Consider the following 13218-nt stretch of genomic DNA (forward strand, 5'->3'; position numbering starts at 1 on the left):
CTGCAGCAGCTACTGAGCCAAAGCAGGTGCCACTTCATCAACAGCCCTCTCCAACATGGAGATCCTCCTTTTAGTACCAAATCTTGAAAGCTCTGGGTTTATTTTAATAAGGCGGCATGCAACATCTTAAGCCAAAGAGTAATAAAGTCCCAACAATGAGGTTACGACAATAGAGCCTGTTTTTACATGCTATTAATTGATTATTCTTTACCTTTTCTCTTTGGATCAAACTTGCTTAAATACTGAATTAAAAAACCAGAATCACAGTTCCTATCTTACTTTTTTCCCCCTGATAGTACCCTATAGCATGGTTATTCATGTCTTTCTTTAAAAGAAAAAGGGTTGGTTTTCTGGATCCAGGTGAGGCAGTATAGATGCATTTCTCCTTATTCCTCCCACTGAGTATAGATTCTTTATATAAAAACAAACATAAAAAGACTTAGAAAGATGAAGAGAAGGTGGACCAGCTAGGAACCTTCATACTTGAAGGATGACCTGACTGTAAATTCACTGTTTTGTTTTAAATTCCATGTAACTGGGTGGTGAAGATCGTACAAGCTAGAAACACTGATTGCCTAGAAAAGTTCACCCTCTTGTCAATGGACCAGGAAGAGGCAGCCTTTTGAGACAGAGACAATGACAGTAACTCCTCTGCTGCAGGTGAACACCATGGAAAACCCACAGTACCTTCCCATTCCCATGAACAGAATTCCAGTGGACAAGCTAGAGTTGTATCCTCACCCAGAAGTAACCACATGCACCTCACCCTCCCTGCTGGGCCAAATGTGCACCTGGGACTGTCACCCCACTCAGTGTGGCGAAGAGGTGCCTCTCTCTGACCAACCCCACTCCCACTGTGGTGTCAGTGGAGAAAACAAGGGGGACCTGGACATCCACCTCCAAACATGACAAGGTAATGAAGTGTTCCTCCCTGTCCCTGCAGAGGCAGTATCAAAAGAGGTCAAGAGGAAGTCTGGACTTTGGCACTACCTAGTGGTAACAAAGTGACCTTCCTCGACCCCCTTTCTGCAGTGTCAGTGGAGACTGAGTGAAGAACCTGGACTTTTACTGTTGCCCAGTAATAGTGAGGTGAGCTTCTCCACACCCCAGAGTGGTATCAATGGAGACTGCGTGTGAAGCTTAGACTCCTACTCTAAAGGAGCAGTAATGAGTCAACTGTCTCCACTAACTGCAGTCAGTGGAGAACAAGTGGGGAGCCAGGACTTCCACCTCTTCCTGGCAACATCAGGGTACCTCTTCTCTCTCTAGGACAGGGGTGTCAAACTCATTTTCACAGGGGCCACATCAGCATCATAGTTGCCTTCAAAGGGCCAAATGTAATTTCAACTCCTTAACAGTTACATTTATACAGTCCTAAAATTATTTTGGCCCTTTGATGGCATAATGGACAGCTAATGCAAAAAAATGAAACTCCAGCACCAACTTATACCACACCAAAAAATAAATTCAAGGTAAATAAAAGATCTAAATATAAGCAGTGACACCATTAAAGTCCTAGAGAACATAGGCAGGAAAATCTCAGATATTCCACACAGCAATATTTTCACTGATATGTCTCCTAGAGCAAAGGACATGAAAGAAAAAACAAATGGGATCTCATCAAAATAAAAACCTCCTGCACAGCTAAAGAGAACAGTATTAAAATGAAAAGAGAAGCAACAGTATAGGAAAACATATGAGCCAATGATACCTCAGACAAGGGTTTGATCTCCAAAATATATAAAGAACTCACATGAGTCCACTCTAAGAAGACAAGCAACCCAATTAAAAAATGGGTAATGGACTTGAACAGACATTTCAAAAAGGAGGACATACAGAGGGTCCAGAGACATATGAAAAGATGTCCAGTATTGCTAGCCTTCAGTGAGACGCAAATTAAAACCACAATGAGATACCACTTCACACTGATCAGAATGGCCATCATAAACAAAACAACAAATATTGGAGAGGATATGGAGAAAAGGGGACCCTAGTGCATTATTGGTAGGAACAGAGACTGGTGCAGCCACTATGGCCAACAGTATGGAATTTCCTCAGAAAACTAAAACTGGAACTGCCTTTTGACCCAGCAATTCCACTGCTGGGATTATATTCTAAGAACCCTGAAACACCAATCCAAAAGAACCTATGCAACCCAATGTTCACAGCAGCACAATTTACAATAGCCAAGTGCTAGAACCAACCTAAATGCCCATCAGTAAATGAGTGGATCAAAAACTGTGGTACATTTATACAATGGAATTCTATGCAGCAGAGAAAAACAAGGAACTCCTACCCTGTGGAACAGCATGGATGGAGCTAGAGAGCATTATGCTAAGTGAAATAAGCCAGGCGGTGAAAGACAAATACCATATGATTTCACCTTTAACTGGAACCTAATCAACAAAACAAACAAACAAGCAAAATATAACCAAAGACATTGAAATTGAGAACAGGCTGACAGTGCCCAGAGGGGAGAGGGGAGGGAATTTCAGAGGAAAAAGGGAAGGGTTTGCAGGAACAAGTATAAAGGACACATGGACAATAACAAAGGGGGGTGGGTGGAAACAGGGGAAGGAGGTTGGGAGGGCTGGGGTGATGGGGAGGGGTGGGGGAAAAAGGCAGAAAACTGTACTTGAACAGCAATAAAAATGTTTAAAAAAAAGAACTTGTGTCTACAATATGTAAAGATCTCTCAAAACTGCATAGTAAAAAATTAACAACCTAAATATAAAAATGGACAAAACACATTAATATTGCATTAAAAAGGATAAATAACTGTCAAATAAGCACATAAAAAGATGGTGAACATTAGCCATTTTGCAAATTAAAACCACATTACATACCTATCAATAGCAAATGCTGACAAGAATATAGCACTTGATATTAAAGTTGCATCACTCCTATATTGCTGGTAGGAATATAAAATGGTACAGTCATTTTGGAATATAGTTTTGCAGCTTTTAAAAACATTAAACATTACACTAAAACACTAAACACTAAAACTAGCATTTTTTTTAAGTTTAATCTTTATTTTACTTTTTCATATTACCTTTCAGTCCCCCTATACTCCCCACCCCCCAGTAAGCACCACACTGTTACCCCCACTATCTTCTCTCCATCCATAGATGATTCTGTCTCTGTTTTGTTAGTTCAGTTTGTTCATTAGACTCCATATATGAGAGAAGTCATATGGTATTTGCCTTTCTCTGACTGGTTTATTTCACTTAGCATTAATATTCTCCAGGTCCATCCAAACTGTTGAAAAGGGTAAAGTTTTCTTCTTTTTTACAGCTGAGTAGAATTTCATTGTGTAAATGTCCCACAGTTGTTTTATCCACTCACCTATTAATGGACACTTGGGCTGCTTCCATATCTTGGCGACTAAACAATGCTGCAACGAACATAGGAGTGCTTATGTTCTTTCAAATTAGTGTTTTGTTTTCCTTCGGATATATTTCCAAAAGTGGGATCTCTGGGTCAAAAGGCAGATCCTTTTTAATTTGTTGAGGTATCTCCACGCTATTTTCTACAGTGGCTGCACTAGTCTGCGTTCCCACCAACAGTGCAAAAGGGTTCCCCTTTCTCCACATCTTTGCCAGCCCTCGTTTGTTGATTTATTGATGATGGCCATTCTGACAAGTGTGAGATGGTAACTCATTGTGGTTTTAATTTGCCTTTCTCTGATGATTAGTGATGTTGAGCATCTTTTCATGTCTATTGGCCATCTGTGTGTCCTCTCTGGAGAAGTGTTTACTCATGTCCTTGACCCGTTTCTTAAAAAAAAAACTTTATTCCAACTTATTTTTCCTTTCCAATTTATTTTTATAAGGACAGTAGGGAGGAAGAGAGGGAGAGAAACACTGATGTGTGAGGGAAAACATCTACTGGTTGCCTCCTGCACGCTTCCAACTGGGAACCTGGCCTGCAACTCAGGCACGTGCCCTGACCAGGAATTAAACTAGTGACCTTTCAGTTCGTAGGCTGACACTCAATCGACTGAGCCACAATAGCCAGGGCTTCCTAGTTTTTAATTGGGTTGTTATTTTGATGTTCAGTTTTGGAAGTTCTTTATAAATTTTGGATATTAACCCCAGATCAGATACATTAGTGAATATGTTCACCCATTCTGTGAGTTGTCTTTTTATTTTGTTGACGTTTTCCTTTGCAGTGCAAAAACTTTTTAGTTTGATGTAGTCCCATTTATTTTTTCTTTTGTTTCCTTTCCCTGGGGAGATATATCCAATATAAAATTCTACAAGTAGGAGATGGAAGATGGTGTCCACTACCTGGTTCATTCAGAGTATACAGAACTGGGCCTGCAGGCAAAGCTGCAGCTGCATTACCAGGAGATCACAAAGTGAACTCAGCCTCCTCCCAAACTCCCAATGGGCCAAAGCCACAAGCCCTCCAGCAACTACTACTGCACTCACAACAGCCACCAGGAAGCCATACTGCCCTCAGCCATCACATCCTCAAAGAAGGCAATGGTGTAGGCAAGCCAGCAGAGAGCGCAGCTGTGCAGCCACTGAGAAGGCAGTGACACCAGCTCCTCCCACACAGAGGTGGGAGCTGTCCCAAGAACAGCCTTACCTGTGACTCTGCCCTGGGCCACCTGAGGGCTTCCCCTCCTTGTCTTCCCTCCCAGGAGAATGTGACCTAACTTATGACAAATATATTGTGCTCTCCAGTAAAAAGAAAAATTCTAGGAGCAATATCTGAGATTTTGCTACCTATGTTTTCTTCTAGGGTTTTTATCGTTTTGGGCATAACATTTAAGTCTTTGACCCATTTTGAATTTATTCTTGTATGTGATGTAAGAAGGTGGTCTAGTTTCATTTTTCTGCATGTATCTATCCAATTTTACTGATACCATGTATTGAATAAACTATCTTTAGTCCACTATATGTGCTTGCTTCCTCTGTGAAATATTAATTGACTATAAAGGTGTGGGTTTATTTCTGGGCTCTCTATTCTGTTCCATTGATTTTAGTGTCTTCTTGTGCCAGTACCATGGTGTTTGATTACTACGGCCTTATACTATATTTTGATATTAGGTAATGTGATTCCTCCAACTTTGTTCTTCTTGCTCAAGATCGCTGCTGCTATGCAGGGACTTTTGTGGTTCTGTATAAATTTTTGAAATATTTGTTCTAGTTCTGTGAAATATGCCATTGGTATCTCAATAGGAATTGCACTGAATCTGCAGATTGCTTTGGGTAGTGTGGACATTTTAATGCTAATTATTCCTATCTATGAACATGGTATGCGCTTCCATTTATTTGTATCTTCTTCAATTTCTTTCTTTAGTGTCTTGTAATTTTCTGTATACAGGTCTTTTACTTCTTTGGTTAGGTTTGTTCCTAGACATTTTATTCTTTTTGAAGCAATTGTGAATGGTATTGTTTTCTTAATTTCCCTTTCTGTTAGTTTGTTATTGGCATATAAAAATGCAACTGATTTCTGGATATTAACTTTGTATCCTGCTTTGGCTGAATTAATTTATCAGTTGTAGTAGTTTCTTGGTGGAATCTTTGGGGTTCTCTAAGTACAGTTTCATGTCATCTGCAACTAAAGACAGTTTCACTTCCTCCTTTCTGATTTGGATGCCCTTTATTTCTTCTTCTTGCCTGAATACTATGACTAGAACTTCCAGTCCTATGTTGAATAAGAGAGGTGAAAGCATAAAATCCTGGTTTGTTCCTTATCTTAAGGGAAATGCTTGTAGTTTTTGCCTGTTGAGTATGATGCTGGCAGTGCGTTCGTCATATATGGCCTTTATTATGTTTGGGAATGTTCCCTCTATTGCCATTTTGCTGAAAGCGTTGATCATAAATGGGTGCTGGATTTTATCAAAAGCTTTTTCTCCATCTATTGATATGATCATGTGGTTTTTATCCTTCATTTTGTTTATGTGGTAAATCACATTTACTGATTTGTGAATGTTGTACCAACTTTGCATTCCCAGAATAAATCCCACTTGATTATGGTGTGTGATTTTTTTGATGCAATGCTGTTGATAATTTTGTTGATAATTTTAGCATCTATGTTCCTCAGAGATATTGGCCTGTAATTTTTTTTCTTTGTAGTGTCTTTATCTGTTTCTGGAATTAGGAAAATGCTGGCCTCATAAAATGAGTTTGGGAGCCTTCCCTCCTCCTGAATTTTATGAAATAGTTTGAGAAGAAGAGATGTTAGTTCTTCTTGGAATGTTTGGCAAAATTCACCTGTGAAGGCATCTGGTCCAGGGCTTTTGTTTGTTGGGAGTTTCATTACTATATAGCTAATAGCTAATAGCTATACAGTATTGTTTTTAATAGCTAAAAATTAGAAAATATACTCACATCCTTCAACAGGTAAATGGTTAAAAGTAATACTTTCACAACATGAAACACAACTGTCGAAGAAACAACAAACTATTGCTATAGACAACAAAGTTGATGGATCTTAAGGCATTATGATGCATGAAAAAGCTAATTTCAAAAGGTTATATACATACTTTATGATTCCACTTATAAAATATTCTCAGAATAACAAAATTATAGAGCTAGGGAACAGACTAATGAATGCCAGAGATTAGGAATGACAGGGTGGAGAGAAGGAAGGGTGGTAAAGTGTGACTATAAACTAGTGGCACGAGAGACATTTGTGTTGATAAAACAGGTGTGTATCTGGGTTGTGGTGGTAGTTACCTGAATCTGCACACATGGTAAAACTGCAGAGAACTACACACACACAATTGAATAAATGTAAAATCAGTAAAATACAAATAAGGTGTTTGAATCATACCAATGTCAAATTTTTGGTTTTGATACTGTAGTAGAGTTAAATACAGTAAGATGTGATCATTACAGGGAACCGGTGGCGGGAATATGAGAACTCTCTGTGCCATTTTTGTAGTATCATATATAATTATTTCATTTAAAAAGTTAAAAAGAAAAAAGAAAACTAAAAGAAAAGGGTAAAAAAGCATAGATTTTCATACCTGAGCTGATGCAGCTCATGCTGCCAGGAGAGGTTTTCCTGTCTGAGCTCTTCTTGCATAATCTGAAATGTTTTTGTCTTGTCTTGATACTCCTGAAGTTGAGCCTTCAGTGGACGTAAGTCAGTGATTTCCTGGTTTATCTGTAAGTATTGCTGCTGCAGATTCTTCAATTCCTTCAGCTTTAACCAAAGGGAAAGTAAAAGGGAGATTTATTACATTTCACTCACTCAGCTATTAAATCATCAGCACCTCCCTACTAAGTCAGTCAGACACCACCACAGACTACAAGCACCTACCAGTCCATGGATATATCACTGAAGCATGAATCTCTAAAATGCTGAAATACAAGCAGCCAGGCTAGCAGGAATCATCCCGTGGAACTGCCATCAAGGCTGCAGCACCTGACCATTCCTGCAACTTCTATCCCTGCTACTCATTTCCAAGGTCTTAAATTGACTCTCAGTCTACACCTTAGACATGGGATAGACGCAAGGGACCAGCAGCTTCTGTGTGAATGGTAAATCCCTCGAACAAAACGTGTAAACACAGACTGATTTTCTATTTAGCCATGTGACTTGGTGAGGCTTCTAAACTTTCTTACATAGAAGTCAACCTTTACTCTAGCTTAGCTCATGATTATGATATGAAGAAGGCCGTGATGTCCAGGCCCAGTGATTAAGAGCACTTTGGCTTTGGAACCAGTTATCCTGCCCACACATATTGTGTGACTCTATGCATGTTCCTCACACTCCCTAAGACTTAAACTCCCTCACTTATAAAAAGAAGATAATTAGAGTATTTCTCATAATGTTATGAGAAAAAAAAAAGAATTAATGTGTCACACACATAAAGTTAATAATGATGGTGATGATACAGTGAAGATTCACTTGACTTTAATTAGAAAAACTGACTATCTGCATTTCAGGTATATCTTCAAACTCTTTATCCCCAGTACTCATTAAAAGCTTGGTAGTAAGAATAAAATGGCAGGACATCTGGACAAAGAGGAGGCCATGAGCACACACCTGCTTCACTCATCCCAGAAATATCACTAGTTATGATAAAGGCATTATTTTTTTTGAAGCATAAAACACAAGAACAGAAGAACAAGAGAGGGGTCAGCAGCAACAAAATTAATTTTGGAAGCTGAAAAGCAGATGCATAAGTGGTAAATGACTTAACAGATCTGGGAAAGCCAAATCTTAAGCTGGCAGTAGGGAAAGCCAACGACCAATAGAACTTACTCTGCACAATCTTCAAAAGGCTCTGGAATTAACAGCACCAGGTACCTCTGGAAAAGATGGCCATGGGGATAGGGAGGAGGTGGCTGAAATTAGGATCAGATGAAAGCTGCTGAAGAAACAATTGTATCCCTAGGTACCCTCCTCAGCTCCGTACTTTTTGTTACCCTGACAAACAGCTAAAATTTATTCTCTAGAGAAGGTAAAAGAAGTATCTCTGGATCATGGAAAACCAGGCACAGCTAAAGGTAAGGGCACTACTCTAAAACAAAGGTGATCAAATGAATGTATTCTTTCTGAATGCTTTTAAGTCTTTCCCCTACTCAGCTTGGAGAGTGTTGGCATACACACTTTTGCCTTCCACCACACAGGCATTGAGAAGTCTTCTCTAGAAACTGTGACTGGCCTAAGAGGAACTAAAGACACCAACACAGGGACTAACCACAAAAAGCTCAGCATGATCACCTCACAATTAAACTTGGAGTTGCTCATTACCATTCATAGTTTTTGACACCCTACACATAAACATAAACAGTAAACCAAGGATTAACCCTCACCTGAAGAATGGCTAATATTAAGACAGAGAGGAAAAGAAACTAGGAGAGTATTTGAAGGAGGTTAACGGGAGCAAATGTAATATACTCTAATATTTAAGAGAGAATACTGGAAATTAGATTCATTACAGTGGAAATAAAAATTATAAAGAAAAGCTCAATATGAGAAAGCTTCAAAGAACAAAACTATTAGCACTGCTCTTGGAGAGGTATGAACATATGTCCAGAGACACGGGGAAAAAAGAAATCCTTAGAAATCAAAAACATGATGGCAAAAATGAAACTTCTCCAGAGGGTTCCGAAGATGATGGTGAGCAAAATATAGCAAATATAGCAAAAATAGAAAAGGTTAGAAAATTATAGAGCTAATCCATAAGGTCCTACATCTAAATAGTAGGATTTTCAGAACAAACAACACCAACAAAAAAGACAACCAAAACAAGGACTGAGGGTGGGGGTAAGACATAAATCAAAAGATTTCCCAAATTTAATTTGTATAAATTTTTAGATTCAAAGGACTACACAGAATGAAGAATGAAAACAGACTAAAACCAAAGTACATTATCATGGTATTTCAGAATACAGACTAAAATATTCTACATATTTCCAGAGAAGTGAGAAATGTGTGTGTGATGACAGAAAAAGAGGGAGACAGAAACAGCTCACATACAAAGGATCAGGAATCAACAGCTTTAGACTTCTGAACCATATGCAAGCTAAAAGGCAATGACCAATGCTTCACAATTTTGAAGGGAAATTATTATTTTCAGCCTAGAATTCTATACCCAGCCAAACTATCAGTCACATATGAGAGATCAAAAGACATTTTCTATAAATTTACCTTGCACTTATCTTTTCCTAGGGAGCTACTGAATGATTTGTTCCATTAAAATGATGGCACAAACCAAGATAAGAGAGACATGGAATACAAGAAACAGATCTAATAAAGGAAAAAGGGGAAAGGAGATATTCTGGGATGAAAACTGTCCTGGGAGTACAGGGCAAGAGGTTGATACAAGAGCAAGTTGGGGACTCTAGAATTTTGTTCATGAAGAAAACATTGATACAGTGTCCAGAGGGGAGAGGGGAGGGAATTTCAGGGGAAAAGGGGAAGGGTTTTACAAGAACAAGTATAAAGGACACATGGACAAAAACTAGGGGTGGGTGGAAGTGGGAGGGAGGTGGGGAGGGCTGGGTGGGTGGGCTGGGATGGGAGTAAAAGATAGAAAATTGTACTTGAACAACAATTAAAATAAAATTTAAAAAGATAACATTGATAGGAATAAACATCTTGAGAGGAAATGTGAATAAATGGCATTGAGTCACAGTTTAACCTGATAAGTAAAGAAAAAAATCTAAGTGACAACAAAACAGTTATTAACCCTAGGCAATACAAAGATGTTGAGAATAAGTAATACATCTCCGCTCTAATACCACTTATAGTCATAAAAATGTAAACACTGCCCTGGCTGGCGTAGCTCAGTGGATTGAGAGCGGGCTGTGAACCAGGCATCGCAGGTTCGATTCCCAGTCAGGGCACATGCCTGGGTTGCAGGCCACGGCCCCTGGCAACCGCATTGCACATTGATGTTTCTCTCTCTCTCTCTCTCTCCTTCCCTTCCCTCTCTAAAAATAAATAAATAAAATCTTTAAAAAAAATGTAACCACTGAATGCTTATTTAACCAAACTTAAAATTAAATTACATCAGCCCTGGCTGGTGTGGCTCAATGGATTGAGCACCAGCCTGCGAACAAAAGGGTTGCCAGTTCAATTCCCAGTCAGGACATATGTCTGGGCTACGGGCTAGGTCCCCAGTAGGGGTACATGAGAGGCAATCACACACTGATGTTTCTTTCCCTCTCTTTCTCTCTCCCTTCCCCTGTGTCTAAAAATAAATAAAATCTTTAAAAAAAAGAATGGTTTAAAAAAATTAAATTACATCAGGAGAATGGGGAAGGAGTTGTATATGAAAAGTATGTATATGTACTGTGGAAGCAGGGTGAGTAAGGACTACTAAACCCTGTCCACATAAAAAAAGTCCATACCCAATGCAAACAATAAAAAGCCAAATGCATACAAGCATATTTAGATACTGAAGAAACACCAAAATGATAAACTAAAGGCAAATTTATTCAGGAGAAAGGGAAACAGGGTTGGGGGTGCAACTGTTTGTTTTCTCAACAAACACTGTAGAATTTAGTGACTTATTAAATGTGTCTATAACTTTTTTAACACAAAAACTAAAATAAAAATGTTTTTGTTTTACTTTAAAGGGAAAATATCTTCTTTATGTAATCCACTCACTCCTCTAGTCCAGATACTTTAAATATTATCCTTGGAATGGACTAGACCATTGGAAAATGTTAAACATTTTTCATAATAAATCACATTACTATATTTACTGCAGAGAAGTAAAGGGTGTTTCACCACCTCATAGAGTCCTCTCTATGGAAACAGACAAGAAATTTTTGCAGGCCTCAATACTTAATAACTGTTCTTATACTGAGCAAGTAGTATTTCTTTCTTCCCCTTTCCTAAACTATGGACACTGCATTCTACATATATGGTTTTTAAATTCCCTATTTCTGATGGCTGCTAGAAAGCTCAGAGCCATTAGTGGTCCATAATTCTAACAAAGAGTATGGGACAGTGTGACATCTCCTTGGAACACTAGACTTACTCCTGGTTTAATCTTTTTCCTTCTATCCTCATTTTCTCTGCCTTCTCAGTTCTTACATTATCTTGAAAAACTGTTCCTATCTTTATATAATACCTCAAGTCATTTTCAGAATGAAGTGAGTAAAGATAAACAAATATACAGGCACCTCTAGAGATTTATTTGCTCTCCACTATTCAAGCAGGAATTGTGGAAGTGCTTTGTCTGCTTAGGGAAAACTCCTAAGGAAGTTCAGACAGATAAAGAAATTCCAGAATGCTTTCAGAGTTGTCTGTTATGCCCTAGTACAATCCCCTGGGCTAATAATCCCTGCCACTGAGGCTCTGACTTTATTTTGGGAAAGCTGCCCTTGAGTAAGTAGAGACCAATGTAGCCTAATTCCCTTTCAGGTCTAAATCATCTCTGGGGTGGTCCTGAGGGAAGGGAGAATAGTATAAGCACAGGTAATGAACTACTGGCCTAGACTGTTTAAACTGATAGAGGTTGAAACATGTTATCTCCCACATTTACTGTATATATAGCCAAGTGATTGAGAGACTACAAACTTCAGTGCCCATGAGACAGATTGAGAACAAGACTCGTGGAAAGGAAGACTGATGGGCAGATAACAGCACATTCAGAAAACATGGAGAAGGGCCTCAGCAAGTCAGTGAATCATGTACATAGTATCACCAAGTCACACTGCCAGGCCTTCACGTGATTTACAACCCTGCCTAGGCTTTATGATTCTTCCATGGCAGATATAAAAGCCATGACCTCAAAAGGCAGATCTCAAAAGTTCCCATAACTCTCCTAACATGAGTTTTACAAAATGGAGAAAATAGTGTTTATAGTAACAACCACAAATACAGGGAATGACCACCAATTGCTGACTATCTACCCTATAGTAATTAATTAATTAATTAATTACTCCTATGCTAAAGACCATGGAAATATAAACAAGTATAAGACATGAGACTTATCACCAGGTGCTTGCAATTTAATAAGGGAAATAAGTGTACAGAAATTAAACACACACAGACACACACACATACAACCAAGGCACTATGGGACAAATGAAAAATAAAAAGTACTAGGGAAGTACAAACAAAAGGCAATAGACAATCAAGTGATCTAGAAATGTAACCAAAGAGGACTTGAACTCTGGGGTGACTTTAAAGAGTGGGTAAGATTTGCCCCAGAAAAGGAAAATTGAGAGGACATTTTACTTGAGAGGATGGTGATATGGGTAAGTCCAAAGTACTGGATATGATTACTGCACAATGAGCAGATCAGTTTGGCTGAAGAGAGTAAGTAGGGAAGAAGTACAAGGTAAACCTGAAAGAAAGGTAAGGACAAAGTATAGGGTCTTAAATGCCAGTCTAAGAGCTTTGAATCATAAGCCTTATCTAAAGATAGCACAGCTTTTCAAAGTTTCTGATTAGTGCAGTAATAATAAAGTGGTTTCAGAAAGATTTGTTCAGCAGTGGTATACAGAATGTACTGAAGAGGTGACAAACTGGGAGCAACAATATTACCACAGTTTAAGGTTAAGGTTTTAAGGACTTAACCTAACTCTTTCATAGTAGAAAGGCAAAAGGAAATATTTGAGTCATCATAAATAAAGAAAAGACAGCCCTGACCAAGTATGGCTCATTTGGTCGGGTGTTGTCCTGCAAAGCAAAATGTGGCCGTTTGACTCCTGGTCCAGGCACATGCCTGGGCTGGGGGTTCGTTCCCCAGTTGGAGCAGGTACTCGAGGCAACCGGTCAATGTTTTCT

General features: G+C 38.8%; 1 protein-coding gene across 4 annotated transcripts in view; it reads right to left on the reverse strand.

Moving 5' to 3' along the window:
• The window catches only part of GOLGB1 (golgin B1), an 85935-nt gene that overhangs the window by 17542 nt on the left and 55175 nt on the right, over positions 1–13218 (reverse strand). For all 4 annotated transcript variants that reach the window (XM_045851817.1, XM_045851816.1, XM_045851815.1 and 1 more), the window contains one exon: positions 6986–7164. In XM_045851817.1, the coding sequence (XP_045707773.1) occupies positions 6986–7164 (179 nt within the window). The remainder of the gene's footprint in view (positions 1–6985; positions 7165–13218) is intronic.

The sequence above is a fragment of the Phyllostomus hastatus genome, unplaced genomic scaffold (assembly GCF_019186645.2).
Source record: "Phyllostomus hastatus isolate PE091 unplaced genomic scaffold, TTU_PhHast_1.1 phas_contig_86, whole genome shotgun sequence".
In the NCBI taxonomy this organism is placed as follows: Eukaryota; Metazoa; Chordata; class Mammalia; order Chiroptera; family Phyllostomidae; genus Phyllostomus; species Phyllostomus hastatus.